Consider the following 16,303-nt stretch of genomic DNA (forward strand, 5'->3'; position numbering starts at 1 on the left):
TACAAGGAGAAGTTGGACAGGCAAGGGCTTTATTCCTTGGACTGTAGGAGATCTGATAGAGGTGTAAGTAATAATGAAAGGCATAGATAGGATGAATGTACTCAGTCTTTTTCTCAGGTTTGGGGAATCAAGAACTATAGGGCATAGGTTTAAGGTCAGAGGGGAAAGATTCAATAGGAACTTGGGGGGGGGGGGGGGCAACTTTTTTTTACACGAAAGGTGGTGTCTATGTGGAATGAGCTGCCAGAGGAAGTGGTTGAGGCAGGTACAATAACTTTTTGTAAGAGATTTGGACAGAAAGATGGATTGGAAAAGTTTAGAAGGTTATGGGCCAAACACTGGCAAATAGGACTAGATTGGATGGGGCATCTTGGTTGGCATGGACCAGTTGGGCTGAAGGGCCTGTTTTAGTGTTATATGACTCCATATTGGAAGGGAGGATATTTATAGAATAATGCTTTATTCCATTCATAGTTCCTCAAATAATGAAGCAGACTGTGTCTGTTTGCCATAAGACCCAGACAACATTGAAACATGGCAAATATGGTTCTTGCCAAACAAGTGCCAGATAATGACCATCTCCCAATAAGAACCTAACCACTTTCACTTGACATTCAATGACATTATCAGCTCTTGTCCCACCACAGTCAGCATCTTTAGTGGAGGATAGCCTTTGTCCAGAAGCTTGAGTAACCATATAAATATCTGTTCTGATGCAATGCCAGCTTGGTTGTCACCCCATTCAGCACTCTAAACATTCACTCTCTTCATCACCATCACAACAATGTGAACCATCTACAAAGTGAATTGGAGTTACTTGCAAGGTTTTTTCCAACACCACTTCCTAAACCATTAAGAAGGACAAGAGCAGCAAGTGAATAGGAATACTATTTATTGCCTTTGATTTTTTTTTCCTCCAAGTAGCATACTATATTGAGCCGGAAATATATTACTTTTCCATCATTGTCACTGGACTTAATTCCTTTAACTCCTTATCCAACAGCATCGTGGGAGTATAATTTATGGAAGGACTACAGCATTTCAAGAAGGTGGCTCACCATCACTATTTTGAGGGCAATTAGTGAGGATCAGAGAATGCTGCCCTTGCTAGGATGAGTAAATAAATTAAGAGAATATCCACGCAGCAGATCGATTCAATATGTAGTGATCTTATAATGGTTATAAAAAAAATTGATTTAAATCAGAACAGTTATGAATGGTTATGATGGACTGAAATTTAATTTGCTCTAGGAAACTGAATAAGTGCAACTGTAAATGAAAAATAGGAATTGTGTATGGGTTTGACCTGTCCCACCAAGGTAAAAGTGATATCCTTTAAGGATAAGGATAGAGGTGGTCAAAGCAATGTTCAACATGATTAATGAACTGGCATCAAAATAGTTGACTCGGAGAAAGAGATTAATACTTTCATTTGGTAGTGGCTGGACAAGATTTTGGAGTGATCATCGCTGATGCTCTGAAAGTACCAAGTTAGTGTGAGGCAACAATTGAGGCCAACAATTGAGATCCTCATTAATTGCCCTCAAAGTGGTGATGGTGAGCCACCACCTTGAAATATTGTAGTCCTGTTAAAGATACTCCTATGGTGCTATTGGATAAGGAATTAAAGCACTTAGGCCCAGTGACAATGATGGAACAGTAATATATTTCCGACTCGGTATGGTATGCTGCTTGGAGGAAAAATCGAAGGTGATAGTATTCCTATTTATGATCTAAAAGGGAAGGAATTGCAGAAATTTTGGGATTATTGTATATTTTAATGGCAAGATAAGTTTACGGTATCCTGAGGCATGTGACAGCCTACAGAGTTGTGAATTGTGTAGGTGAATTAAAGAAAAACTAACATTCTTCTTTGCAGGCTTTGATCAGAAATTTTTATTGGCTGCACTTTTGCTAAAAATCCCAATTGTTTGTGAAAATGAGCTTTCAATAAAATAGACTACTGTTCAGACTACATATCTAAAATAGTAACATTAGAATCACATTAAATTGGCATGAATTGCTTTTTGTTTGTAATAAATTATGTGAAACTTAACAGTAGATTCATATTTTTAACCTAGTTTTTTTCCATGTCTTAATAATCATCATACATCAGCTTCTTGGTGGTACCAGATTTTCTGGGCTATTGGATACTATTTGTACCACTCCAACAATTTTACTCATATTTTACTTTCCTTTTTGCATATTATGCAGTGATACAATACATTTTCCAGTGAGCCTAATGACTTTAAAGGAGAGTGGGAAACCAACCCCAGTGAGTTTCAGCTTGTCAAACTGTTCATGTTTTCAATCCCAGGCCCTTGCCTTGCCAACATTCCCACCTATACATGGCCAACCTCAATAGTACAGAGGTGCCGGATAATGAGGACTTAGTGTACTAAGGAGTGAGCCAGATGCTGAACGATTAGATACTGGATTATCCGAGTGGCTTTTCAAAATAAAGACCAAACACTTGTCTGTGAGTCATGTAAAGTACTACATGAATGCATCTCCAAGTGCCAGTTAAGTTAGGCAGCAAGGCATTTGATTTGTGCATGGCAAGATCTCATAAACAGTGTAATGACCAGATAACATTTTTGGTGATGCTATCCCTACCCAAAAGATAATATTTGTCAGTATATGCTATTGATCCCCCTTTATTTTTAAGTTGTGACTGACTGCAATAATATTGTATTTATTTAGCTTTCACATTAATTGATATAAACTGTTAATTCTCAACAGGTGTGGCTGAAATGTTCAGTACTCCCATAAGTGTAAATGAGAAAGCAAATCTAATACTACAAGGCTCGACTATTGTTGATGATGCTCAAACTGCTTTGGTTCCAATATTCCAAAAAATACTTGAAAACTCTGCTACTGAAACACCCGAGGAAGCTGGTTAGTCTAATACCATTTGCCATAGTGTTAAGAGGATAGCCCTCTATCCTCATTACTATGTCAATCTTTGCTCTGTCATCCCATGTCCACTTGCATTACCCTGGTCCTTCCTTTCAGCACAACTGGTTGATCTCATTGCTTCAATTCTTCTTTTTCCTGCCATCTTTACCTTCACCCACTAAGCTGTTAATTCTCTCAAAATTTTGATGCGACTATGATGTTATGGGGCAATATGGTAAAGAATCAATAGGGGATCACCCAGGATCCAAAAATGGGACTGAATAAAACAGATAGTGAGGTAGGGGTATGTATGGGCAACCTGAAGTCTAATGTGTGAAGAATAGTGATAATGCAGACAGAAAGTTGCAAAGTTTATAAGTATGGCTGTTTAGAGATTAAGGATACACAGTTTCTAGAGGAATAAAATGAAAACGTCATGAAAATGATCTGGTGATTACTTCATAGTTCATAACTTCAATCACAATGGAATTCAATGTTTATAATTTTTAGGATTGGCCAGTCTTAAGGCATTGAATGTGGGGAGTCAGGGCAAGTGTGCTTTTTAATGTGGCCTATACAATCAGGTACATAGCGTACCTATTTTAGTTATACATTTATGCTACATCTGCCAGAGATAATGCTGTAGTGAACCAATGTCCATTGTTTGTTAGAAAGGAAGGAGTGTAGTTGTAGCTTGGCAGATTTATGGACCTCAGCTTGCATAGTAATGTTAAAGGCACCAAGTAGGAGATCCATGGTGCTCTACAAATCTGTCAAATAAATTTTGATGCTGAGCACCATCAGGTGATATTTGGGAAGAAGAGGTAAGTTTTAAGGAGTGCTTTAGAGAAGTTTGGAGGCAGTGAGGTTTAGGGAGGGAATAACAAAAAACTTTTTACCTGAACCATATGAGGTATTAATCTATGTGACCAAATATTTTGTAAAGGTAAGACGATTTAAAGAGTGCATTAATGGAGTGTGAGATTTTGGATCAGAATTCCTCAGCTCAAGGCCTGCGCAGGAGAAAACATAGTTGTAATTGAAGGTGATGGAATTTGGGAGTGTGGCAAGAAACCAGAATTAAAGGAGCATACATATGTATCTTGTGGGATTGTTAGGCTGGGAGGAGTGAACCAAGGAGGAATTGAGGGTGGTGTAGGAGAAAAGGATTTTAAATTTTGAGAACTAGGCAATGTTGGACCAAGATCTGATGTGTTTCAGTGAGTAGAGGGATGGCAGGTGAGCAGAATTTGGTGCAAGTTGGAATAGGGGCAAGGGAATTTTGAACAGGGTGCCAGATAGGGGGGTGGTTTGAAAATAATTGATGTTTTTCAATATAATAGTTATAGATTGTTATGCCCATAAAATATGCTATTGTGTAATTTTTGCCAATTTCTCATTTTCAAAATCATTTTTTTTAGGTGTAAAGGCTGTTACACCACCAACCATCCCTAGTGCAAGAAGTGTAGGACACAGAACAGTTTCGCGTCTACTAAAATGCCGAGCTGATTTATCTTGTAGTTCAAACAGCCCTTGTGAAACCACATCCAAGGTAATTGAAATTAGTAGTGAAGCAGAAGACATTGGAGAACTACAAAGAATTATGAAGACACCCAGAGTGAAAGGGCAGCCTGTGGAAGACATGGTTGGGGTGAAACGAATCATGAAGACACCCAGAGTGAAAGGGCAGCCTGTGGAAGACATGGTTGGGGTGAAACGAATCATGAAGACACCCAGAGTGAAAGGGCAGCCTGTGGAAGACATGGTTGGGGTGAAACGAATCATGAAGACACCCAGAGTGAAAGGGCAGCCTGTGGAAGACATGGTTGGGGTGAAACGAATCATGAAGACACCCAGAGTGAAAGAGCAACCTGTGGAAGACATGGTTGGCCTGAAAAGAATCATGAAGACACCCAGAGCTAAAGCAAAGCCAATGGAAAATTTTGTTGGGCTACACAAGCTATTAGCAGAACCTAAACAAAAACCAGAGAGTCCCGAGATCAGTTATATTGGAATTAAAAATGTGTTCTGTGCAGAAAAAGAGATGGAAAACTGTGACTATAGTGGTTTGGGTGAAATGTTTTCAACACCTGTAAAATCTGGAAGTATTTCTGATTCTGAGCTTCAATTCCGTTCAGGAAGTTCAAATAAACCTTCAACATTACTTGAGATATATGGTGATAGACAGGCAACTGACCCATCAGAAAATAATGTGATTCAGACTGTGGAAAATGGAGCATCTAGAAAAGAAACACCTTCAAGCGGAACCGATCGTAATTCAAGTCTAACACCAAGAGCTCGGGTAAAACAAAGCGTTAATATTTAAAGTGGCAGTAGAACAATATCTAAATGATGGTCTGAATTGTTTTGGATCTGGTTGTTTCTAGTAACCTTTACCAATACTAGCCTCGTGCAAGGCAAGTTGACCCAATGTATTAAGGTCTCCACCCTTGAAGTGGAGCAGCCCAGAAGTAGCAAATAGACCTTGGGTTTTGAATCTTTAGGCCCAAACTTGAGAATGGCTTAATGGCCCTTGAACAACTCACTTCTGTCAAAGGCCTTTTTAACTAAATTAAAGAGGAAAGAAGTATATTCATGCAGTGTGTTAATAATGCCCTACCTGAAAGTGGGAAATCGCATTCCACTGTGACTTTCAAAAGGCAATTGGATGTTTACATAAATAAAACTAATTTTAAGGGTTAATGGGGAAAATTTGCTTGTTGAATCAAATTGGACAACTTTCCCTTTGTCACAATGCAAAATTATTAGTCTAGCCCACCTGATTCTTGGCTTTCTTCAAGGCTAATCTTACCATTTTTGACATCCCTCTGCCAGACCAGTATTCAGTCAATATTTGGGACAAGGTTCACCCCTGGAGTTTTGTATTTGTTTGAAGTTTAATGTGTTAATAGATTATTCCTCTACGCATTGAGGAGCAATGTTACGTTGTTGCGTTTCCATGTGATATACATATCAATAAACTCCCTTCGTGGACTGATAGTGAGCTTCTCAGCTGAAAACAAACAGTATTTGGCAGACTTTGTTCCCTTTTGATCACTGCACATTTTTGGATCCAGTTATTGACTTTGTCTTAATTTGACTCTCATTTTGAATAATATTTAAGCATTTAGCTCTTATCCTATTGTTCACCTATGTGGAATTTCTCTCAGCTGCAGTAAGCAGACTAGGAATTAGTGAAGCAAGTATTGTTTAGGGAATTACTTCTCTTCAGTTCATGTGCTACAATAGATTCCTACATGGGTCTGCTTAGTCATTTGGAGCTGCCAAAGCCTGCTGCTGCTTTGACATAGTGGGGAGTGACTCAGTTCTGAGTTGTCTGTGTGCAGATTTACAAATACAACTTGTAATAAAGTGCACTTGCTACTTTACCATCCTCTCAAGATTTTAATATGTGGTGTAATGATGATGAAAATGGTACCAGTGTGTAGACTAAATTCCACTACACCAGATTTTTACAGAATCTGTCTTGCTCTCTGCTTCCTTCAGCTAAATCCTATAGTAAGGTAGTCAGTTCTCCTCCGCTCCACCCTCAATTCAGGTGATTTCAAATAGCAACTTTAAATTTCCCTCAATCTATATAGTGGTTAAAATTCTAATTGGCCAAAAGTATGATCAACATGAAGAGTACATCTGTAACCTTCACGTTGATCATACTTTTGGCCAATCTATTACAAACAGACTGTTGGAGGAACTCAATGGGTTGAACAGCATCTGTGGGAGGAAAGGAGTTGTTGATGTTTCGAATCAAAACCCTGCATCAGGAGTTGTTTGTCGCTCCAGATTCCAGCATCTGCAGTCTCTTGCTTCTCCATGAAGGGTGCAGTTCGCCTGTTAGGATGCTCTGCAGTCATCCAAAGACATTAGGATATTTTTATTGTTGCTTTTCAGTTTCATTAAAACTAAGTGGAGAGTCTGAGTTTATATATGGAACATATCTTTCAAATTCTGTCATTGTGTATGAAATATATACAAGTACTTTTGTGTTGCTTTAGGTGACAAGGACAAGAGGTGTTCAAGCCAAAAGTGTATCCTCTCCATCTTCCCAAGAAGAGTGTATACAGCAATCCCATCAAGCTGAAGCTTCACGAACATTTCCTAAGGATGGCCTTGTTGATTTTCCACAGACAGGAATAGCTGGTATGTCATGCAACTGGAATGTTTCTGATGTATTTCCAGCAAGTTTTTAAACTTCTTCAAAACTTGCTGAGTTCACTGGATAGTGAGAGTGAAAGCATACTCATGATAGCATCCATGTATCTTCCACTCAGCAGTTTCCTCAGCTCCCTTTTGTAGGTAATTTTACATAAAAATATTTTCTAGCTGTCTATTGTACTTCTTATAAGGGCCCATTGATTATGGGGCCCCACCATCCAAACACCTCTGCCTACTTTATCCAAGTTCTAAGGAACAAAGTGCTGTGATCAAAGATCCAGTCCGAACGTACTGATGGGTGAAAAAATATTTGGATCATGTACCTGAAACTTGATTGACATTTTAAGCCTAATTGTTCTAAAATATATTCTGATTGGAATAGTAACAGCCTCTCTTTTGTCAGAAGCACAATTATTTTTATTTCTTGTGTCATGGTGTCATTTTAATATCTGCAGGACAAAATCCAGATCTTTACTAAAAACCATTTAGTAGTTACTTATAATTGAAAATAGCCCGGAGAATAATGTAACTATTTTAACCTACTATGATTTGCTCTAGAAAAAATTAGAAAAGCCAACATGCTTCTAAGATTATGATGGCCATTTGTTAATCAGAATTTGAAATTATTGGCAATGACTCTGCACTAAATTTCTCCTTCACTAAAGTTAGTGGACTTCATAATCTAACACATCAGGATCAGAATCAGGTTTGTTATCATATGTCATAAAATGTATTGTTTTGCGACAGCAGTACAGTGCAAGACAAAATTACTGTAAGTTACAAAAATAAATAGTGCAACAGAGGAATAATGAGGTAGTGTTCATGGACCATTCAGAAATCTGATGGCGGAGGGGAAGAAGCTGTTCCCGAAACATTGAGTGTGGGTCTTCAGGCTCCTGTAACTCCTCCCCGATGGTAATGACTAGAAGAGGGCATGTCCCCAAATGGTGAGGGTCCTTGATGATGGACGCTGCTTTCTTGTGGAACTGCCTCTTGAAGATGTCCTCAATGGCGGGGAGCATTGTGTCCATGATGGAGCTGGCTGAGTCTACAACCCTCTGCAGCCTCTTTCGATCCTGCGCATTGGAGCCTCCATATCAGGCAGTAATGCAACCAGTCGGAATGCTCTCCACAGTACACCTGTAGAAATTTGCAAGAGTCTTTGGTGACATACCAAATCTCCTCAAACTCCTAATGAAGTAGAGCCACTGACGTGCCTTCTTCATGATTGCATCAATATGTTGGGCCCAAGATAGATTCTCTGAGATGTCGACACCCAGGAACTTGAAGTTGCTTGCCCTTTCCACTGCTGACCCCTCAATGAAGACTAGTATGTGTTCTTCTGACTCCCCCTTCCTGAAGTCCACAATAATTCCTTGCGCTTGCTGACATTGAGTGTGAGGTTGTTGTTGTGACATCACTGAACCAGCCGATCTATCTCACTCCTGTATGCCTCCTCTTCGCCATCTGAGATTCTGCCAACATCAGTGGTGCCATTGGTAAATTTATAGATGACGTATGAGCTGTGCTTAGCCACAAAGTCATGAGTGTAGAGAGTAGAGAAGTGGGCTAAGCACACATTCTTGAGGTGCGCTTGTGTTGATTGTCAGCGAGGAGGAGGTGTTACTACCGATTGCCATTGACTGTGGTCTCTCAATGAGGAAGTCGAGGATCCAGTTGCAGAGGGAGATACAGAGGCCCAGGTTTTGAAGGTTTTAGATATTTTGATGAGCTGCAGGTTTAGAAAGGTGGCTCAGCATATTTTGATTCTGTACCAAATTAATTTCTTTATAACCCATTAGGATTACTGATCTTTAGCTTTAAAAATTTTTCAATACCTGAAAAGAGTTATTAAATTAGCATCGGATTAATGCTTTTTTTTTGAAGGCATACCACTGCAAAGTTTTATCACAAAGCTTGAAACGAAATCTTTTCATGTACTGCATAATCTGGGGATTGGGATCCAGATGGTTGGTTTGGAGTGGGTAGGGTTCAGATGTGCCAAAGGAGAGCAGTCTCAAAGGCCATATTTTTAATTTTGAGATCCTATCAGAAATGGGGTCCCAGCACCAAACCAGGACATGGACTTGCTTAGGCAGGATCGTTTTTTTAAGTTATGATAAAACAGACCTTGTGTGCTGTGAAGGCACTTCTGCATGAGTATCCCATGTTGTCCACAGGACATGCATCTATACACATTCAACATGAAAGTGGAATTTAGTTGTGTTTGTCTAGATGCATCTTTGTTGGTTTATCTGTCACACTGAGGACCTACAAGGAAAGTATGCATTTGTAAGGAAATTTCAATTGCATAATATTATATTAGTTATAACTTTTTGTTATGTCTCATCACTACTCTTTCTGAAATAGTTTTTTTTAAGTTGGAAGGCTGCTGCTATTTCATTTCAGGGAAGGGCTATGATGGGAATATTGGCATAAAGTCCCTACAGCAGCTTTTTCCAAGTATCTTCATTGCCAGCATCTGTATCAGTCATAATTGTGTGATATCCATTTGGCAGAAGGCAGTTTAAGTTTCAGAAGCTTTCTTCTACATTGAATGTTACCTTTTGGATTTATTGCAATCAGACTGATGGCAATGGCAACAAACTTCCTGATGCTTTTTTAGTTGAGGGCTCAATTTTAGAACTGTCCCTTACTAGGTCAAAATCTTTCCCTCTAGAATGTGGCTCAGTGGAAGAAATTCCAGAAGCAGATGCTGATCAAGGAATATTACTGATTAGCTTTGATGATCCTCTGATGTCAAACTTGCACATTACCTTGATCTGGGTGTACTGAATTTGCTTGATGTCTGTCAAAATAGTCTTTCATTTTCTATTAGCAGTAGAATCTCTGTTCACTAGGTCAGGGGCTCTGCAGGTTGAGATCATGGGCCTGGTTCTATCAACTTTTAAGACTTAAAAGAACAATGCTGATTTGAATAAGAATCCTGTCTGTCTATCCATGTGCACAGAATACAACTTTGTTTGAAAGAGTACAGAATGTTCTTGTACAGCTTTGACCTCATTGCAGTTGGTGATATATAGTTCAAAAGTTGTTAAGCATTATTAATCTAATGGGCACGGTTAAGTTTTGATATGCACTAAATGTTCCTTTGTTGAATCTTATGATCAGTATCTGAGATATCAGTAATGGGAGGATTTCATGAAAGAACCTGTGAAAAAAAGTTGAATATTGTACTTCAAATAGGATTTGGAATAAGAATATAAAAGATATAATTTGAAAGATAGATACCTTTTGTGCTCATTGGTAGTGCTCTTTCTTGTCAAAGGGTTGTAGGGTTATGTTGCTTAATGCTCAAGAGACACGAGTACAAAATTCAGTCTGGTATTCCAGTGCATCATTGAGAAAGATACCACTTTTCTAAATGGGTTCTTAAAGCAAAGCCCTGTACTCCCTCTCACCTGTCCTTAAAGATTCTATGGGGTTATTTGAAAAATTACGAAGCTTGCTTCTATTCCTGACCAATATTTATCTCCCACTTAGCATTTTAAAACAGTGTATGTTCATTGTCATTGCTACTTGTGGAGTCTTATTCTGTCCAACCCTTCTATCATATTCTTTGTTATAGTCGTGACCACACTCCACAAAAAATATTTCATTGGCAGTAAAATATTTTTGTGTTATTAAAGTTGCTAATCTGAGTGCAAATTTTTGTTATTTTCAGAATGCAAGGATGGACGATCTGTAAGAAGCACCCAAGTATCACCAGCAACAAAATCATTAAAAGAAAAGAAAATAGAAGACACTGATGCAGAAGAATCAATAAAAAGTACACCAGGCAAGAATGGGTGTGCAGCTGAATCTATTGAAGAAGTAAGCAAAATGGGCTTAACGAAGAAAATCCTAGATGCTGATGTGAAAATATTTATGCCAAACAAAATCACACCAGGCAAGAAACCATCTCCTTGCAAGCAGACTGTGGAAGTAAATATGTTCAATCCACAAAGATCATCAAAAGAAAAGGATAAAATTCCTAATATTCCCAATGTTGAATTTGAAACGCCTGAAGGTACAACAAAAGGCACTATAATGAGTAAGAATGAATCTCCAGACAAAAAAATAGAACTGAACTATCTGGTTTCCCCAATAACTAAGTCATTGAGAGGGAGGAAGAATGTAAAAGATGTTCAAAGTGCCAAAGTGAAAGAATTATTCACACTCGGTAAAATTACACCAACTGAGGAGTCTCAAGATGGGCAGATTTGTGAAGTAAAAGAAAATGCTTCACCAGGAAGAAAAACATTAAAAGACAAGGAAATTCAAAATGTTCAAGATGCTAAAGTAACCAAAAAAAGACCACAAAGGAAGAAGGAAACTAAAAACTCCAAAATTAATGATGTGGAAGAGACAGCTTCTGTTGCAAAGGTCTCACAAAATAAGGGAGCACAGTGTGCACAAATCGAGCTAGTTAACTCTCCTTTGGAAAAGTTATCACAAGAAAAGAATGAAATTGTGAATGTTGAATTTGAGCTAATGAAAAATAGACAAGTGTTGCCAAAAATGTCCATGAAAAATATAGGAGTGAAAGATCTTCCAGTTGAAGATGTAAAAGCACCCATTGCAACAGGAAGACCACGGCGAAGAAAGAACATCAATACTGAAGAAACAGAGATGCAGAAACCATCTAAAACAACAATTACAAGGAAAAAGGCAGCTTGTTGTACACAAATTGAAGTTGTAAAGGAATCCAGCAGCAAAGAAATAGTAAATTCTGTCCCAGAGGGTTCTGTTAGAGAGGAAATGAGGTCTGAAAATGTGGAAGTTCCTAAAAAGGTGGACTGGGCTGGCTCCAAATATAGATCCACAAGAGGAAAGAGAGTATTTGAAGAATTGCTTTCAGAAGATTTTAAACAGGGATCTGCTCCAGTAAAGAGATTGCGAGAAGGGGAAGAACTGGATGAAACTCTACCAAGGAAAACTGTACACTGGGGTTCTAACCTGACATCTCCCAAAGTATCTGACAAAACAGTAGAGATATCAGAAGGGACATCTAATGGAAAAGAGGTACCTAAACGGTCATGCAGAGGAAAAGTTGCAATAAAGAAAGTAAGTAGGAAAGTGGCATCTAAAAGTCCAAACAGTAAAATAATTACTGAAGTAAACAAATTCCATGAATCAGATGAACAGCCAAAGGGGAGCCCAGAACAAAAAGAAATTAATGTGCCTTGTGAACCACAGTTGATAAAAAAAGAGAAAAACAATGATGATGAAATGAAGAGGGAAGAAAGGGAGATAAAGCAGCATGCAGAATCTGCCCTAAAACTAGCACCGTCACCAATAAAAAGATTGCTGAGAAAGAAGGCTGGACAGAAACTAACTCAAAATAAAGAAGAAGATGTAAAAGAATTACCTTGTACAAGAAAATTGAGAAGAAACATAACAGAGCAAAAGTTAAAGGCAACAATTGATGATGGACCACATGTTCCGGTAAAGATTCATTCAAGCAGAGAACAAAACCATGTGTTGAATGAAGAGGAAAGTATGCCTTCATCAAGGATAAGGGAAAAAGGCAAGCAAGCAAAGGAATCGCTGACTAAAAACAAGGAACAAAGTGACCAGCAGCAAACTGTGGACATAGTTGATGTACAGTTAGATACTACAAATGAAAATGAACCCCCCAGTCAAAAAATAAAAGGCAAAGGTCGTCAACGAGGAAAGACTTCAGCTAAGGGAACCTCTGCTTGCCTGTCAAATGTTGAAGGTGTTTCTGTCAGAGAAGGGAAAGCCCATTTGAATGTTTCTGTTGATTGCACTGAAGTGGTTAGTAATTCAGATAAGATTGAAGCTATCAAACAAACTAGATTCTCAAGTAAAGGCAAAGTTAGTAAGACAGCAGCAGGAGTATCAGAAGTAACACATGACACCAAAAAAACAGATACAATATTGACTCCAGTGTATGAAGAAAATGCTCGGCCTAAGAGAAACATTAGGAGGGGAAAATCTGAAAAAGAATTGGAAATAACTGATACTGTTGAGATCCCCAGAAAGGGTGGCCGTGGAACGATTAAAAGAAACACTTCGGCTGGAAGCAATCAAGAATTAATTATGGATGTAACCAAAAGTAAACAGGTGGAGAATTCAGTCAACAAAGTTGAAAAGAAGAGATCCAGGACAGGACAAAACAATATCAAGGAAACTGCTACACTTTCAGTTGCTCAAGGAGGGAAGGATCAAGTAACAAATAAAAGGGGGAGAACTAATCTTCGTGAGCAGAGAGATGATGATGAGAATCTTCTACGTGGGAAAGAGAAGACAGAAGATAATAGTAGAGAACAAGAGACTGGAATCATATCAATGGATTCTTCACAAGTATCTAAAAGGGTTACAAGAGCTAAAAAATCATGTGAAGCCACTGAAATGGAACAGAAATTACTTCAACCACCGGCCAGTGGATCGCTTACACCAGTATCTGCGCATGCCTCAAAAAGAACCTTAAGAGGCAAGCCCACTGTTGCAGAAACCACAGCTGATGTACCTGCTAAGAAAGCCAAGAAAGGTAAGCACATATTCCTTCTGCCTGTAGAATGTTTGGTAACAAATTTAAAACAAAACTAATAATACCAAATTAATTTTGCAATATTTTAAAGCTGTAAAATAAGAAAAATAACATGAGATAAAGTATAATCAAAAAGTTAGTAGGTTACAGCACACATAGTAAATTGACAGTATTCAAACAATAGAAAGCTTGCAAAATAAATTCAAGCCAAGCTTGCAAAATAATCCAAACCAATAAATTAAAATTTTGATGTATTATTAAAAATTTCAAGACATATTGCAAGTGGTTTGATAATGAAAACTATGAAGGGGTAATACCAGAAAGGAGTGAGAAAAGATCTTCATTGTCATCAGATCACACAATACCAGCTATGCTCAGTCTTATAATGAAAGCAGGCACAATAATAATTGTTTGTTGTCTACTGTTTCCAACTATATTTTCTGTATTTTTTTTTCTGAAGGTTTTGCATTTACTTGTGCTACTTTCCAAATGTGTACAATTTATTCCATTTCATAGTTTTTGTGGCCTTTTATTAATTTTTGGTAATTATTCGCTAATTTTTAAACCTTCGCAATCCGCAGGTTTACTATTCTTTTCCATAATAATGTATGCCACTGCATTAAAGTGATGTTTTAAACCCATGCCTGCTTTATCAGAGTGAAGTTCTCATTTGCAGTTTTTGGCAGCTTTCTGTCCACAAATTGGCTGCTGCATTTCTTGCATTACGATCACAAATTACAGTACTTTAGACATATAGAGGGAGATATAAAGTACACTGTCAAAATGCAAGTCATTTATTCCTCAAGGGAATGTGTATGCTTCCCATTTCTTACTACCTGTTATATTTTTAATTAAATGTGGCAATCTACCATGGCCAATTCAATGCTGATACCTCAGTTGCCTCGGTTTAAATATATTTCAGATTTAACTACATTACTTCTATTGTAATGATTACTCTTCCCCAGAGATTTGTTTATAATAATATTACTAATTAATCCTTTCTTACAGAAAAATACTATATTTCGTGGTTTATGTATAGCACTGGTATCTTAAAATATGAGCTCTAAATAAAATATTTTGTTTCCTTTAATTTCACAGAACAGATGACTGGAAAGGAAACGAGCCAGTGCAGCAAAACGGGTAGAGCTACTGCAAAAAAGGTGCTTTCTATATCACCACAAACTGCCAAGCCAAGAGGTCGCACAACCAGGTTGAGAAAGTAGAAAATTCCAGATGCAATCTTATCCTATATACATGTACATTGCTGAAGTTAGACTATAGATGCACCAATCAGTTTTCTAATTTGCTTGTTATTTTAGTGCACTTAAGTGGGTACAAAACTGGTGAACTTGTGATTCTGCATATTTTGTTTAGTAAGGTCATTTGAGGGAAATAATATATTAATGCTATATTGGAATTCTGAGAAAAGTATGATGTTTAATTTAGAAATTTGTAGGGAGGGGATAAATCTTATAAGCATGTCATTTAATGAGCAATATGTTGATTCTGAAGATGCAAGCTCCAACTGCAAAAGCTTTTATTTTTCTTTTAAGTATTTGCATCAAGTATTGGAATTGTATAAAAAGTGCATTTTATACTCTGGTTCAATTTTTGTTGCAAAAATTAATATTAGCAATAAATTTTGTACATCAAGTATTCTGTCTTGTATTCTTAAACTTCATCCACATCATCAGAAAAGTTTCTAAATAAATTTAAATAGTTAAAACTGTTAAACAACTCACATCATAGTTTTACTAAATATTTTCTCAAGTAAAATTAAAAGTGTTTGGAATTAGAACTTGTATAATCTGGTATTTTAAATTTTGCATCACTTCAGTGTGGTATGTCTACCCAGAAGATAATGTATAATTACTCTTATATTTTGTCTTGCCTTTGTTTTCAGCCAGTCTTGTTCAAAAGAATTTGCTAACAAGCAGAAATGTGGCAATTCTAGAAGAAAAGACCTTGCCTCTACTCTCACACAAGGCAGGGTCTTTGTATAGTTTACTAAATACATCTCTTTCACCAATTGGGTCAGGAGGTGCCTGATGGGGCAGGTAAATGGATAGTTTGTGAGTTGGTGCACTCCTTTTACTACTTGGAGGGTTTAATATATGTATCAAAAGCATGGACTTAAGGTTCATGATATCATCTTAAATTCCATTTCACTACTTTGAGCAGTCATGGGCTATAGGTTCCCAGGAGTTAGTGGGGTTGTTGTGTTTCCAGGAATCCTCGAGCATACCCTTGAATCTTTTCCTCTATCAGTCTGGGAGTCTTTTCCCATCTCAGCTTGGAATAATGTCTTGTTTCGGGAGTCTGACGTCGGGCATGCAAATTGTGTGGGGCAGCATGCAAGCCATAATACTGAGCAACAGGTCTACAGCAGAGCCAAGCTCAGTGAAGATTAATATTAAACTGGCCATGTTACTGTCTCAATCTTCCTTGCTGCAATGTTGCACCTGACCACCAACAAACTTCCACTTGGAGTGGAACTAGTTTTAACCAATATGATTCAATTAAAGCAGGAAAACACTCAACTGTCAAAAACCACTTGAGCTGCTTTTCCTCTTACCATTTTACTAAATTAGCAAATACATTGAATAATTTTTTGATAAACCTCCTCTGCTAATTTTTTTAAAGTCCAAATTAACCCTATAAGCAGGATCTACTTAATCCTTTCCCATCAGTTGTGCAACTTTTTTTTCCCCTCCA

At 37.7% G+C, this 16,303-nt stretch overlaps 1 protein-coding gene across 4 annotated transcripts in view; it reads left to right on the forward strand.

Annotated features, from left to right (window-relative positions):
• The window catches only part of mki67 (marker of proliferation Ki-67), a 43,281-nt gene extending 28,039 nt beyond the window's left edge, over positions 1 to 15,242 (forward strand). For all 4 annotated transcript variants that reach the window (XM_052027579.1, XM_052027578.1, XM_052027581.1 and 1 more), the window contains exons 13-17: positions 2,743 to 2,898; positions 4,320 to 5,200; positions 6,912 to 7,056; positions 10,757 to 13,588; positions 14,687 to 15,242. In XM_052027579.1, the coding sequence (XP_051883539.1) occupies positions 2,743 to 2,898; positions 4,320 to 5,200; positions 6,912 to 7,056; positions 10,757 to 13,588; positions 14,687 to 14,811 (4,139 nt within the window). In that variant the 3' untranslated portion in view covers positions 14,812 to 15,242. The remainder of the gene's footprint in view (positions 1 to 2,742; positions 2,899 to 4,319; positions 5,201 to 6,911; positions 7,057 to 10,756; positions 13,589 to 14,686) is intronic.
• The last annotated feature ends 1,061 nt before the right edge of the window (positions 15,243 to 16,303 follow it).

Source organism: Pristis pectinata, chromosome 12 (assembly GCF_009764475.1).
Source record: "Pristis pectinata isolate sPriPec2 chromosome 12, sPriPec2.1.pri, whole genome shotgun sequence".
Lineage (NCBI taxonomy): Eukaryota > Metazoa > Chordata > Chondrichthyes > Rhinopristiformes > Pristidae > Pristis > Pristis pectinata.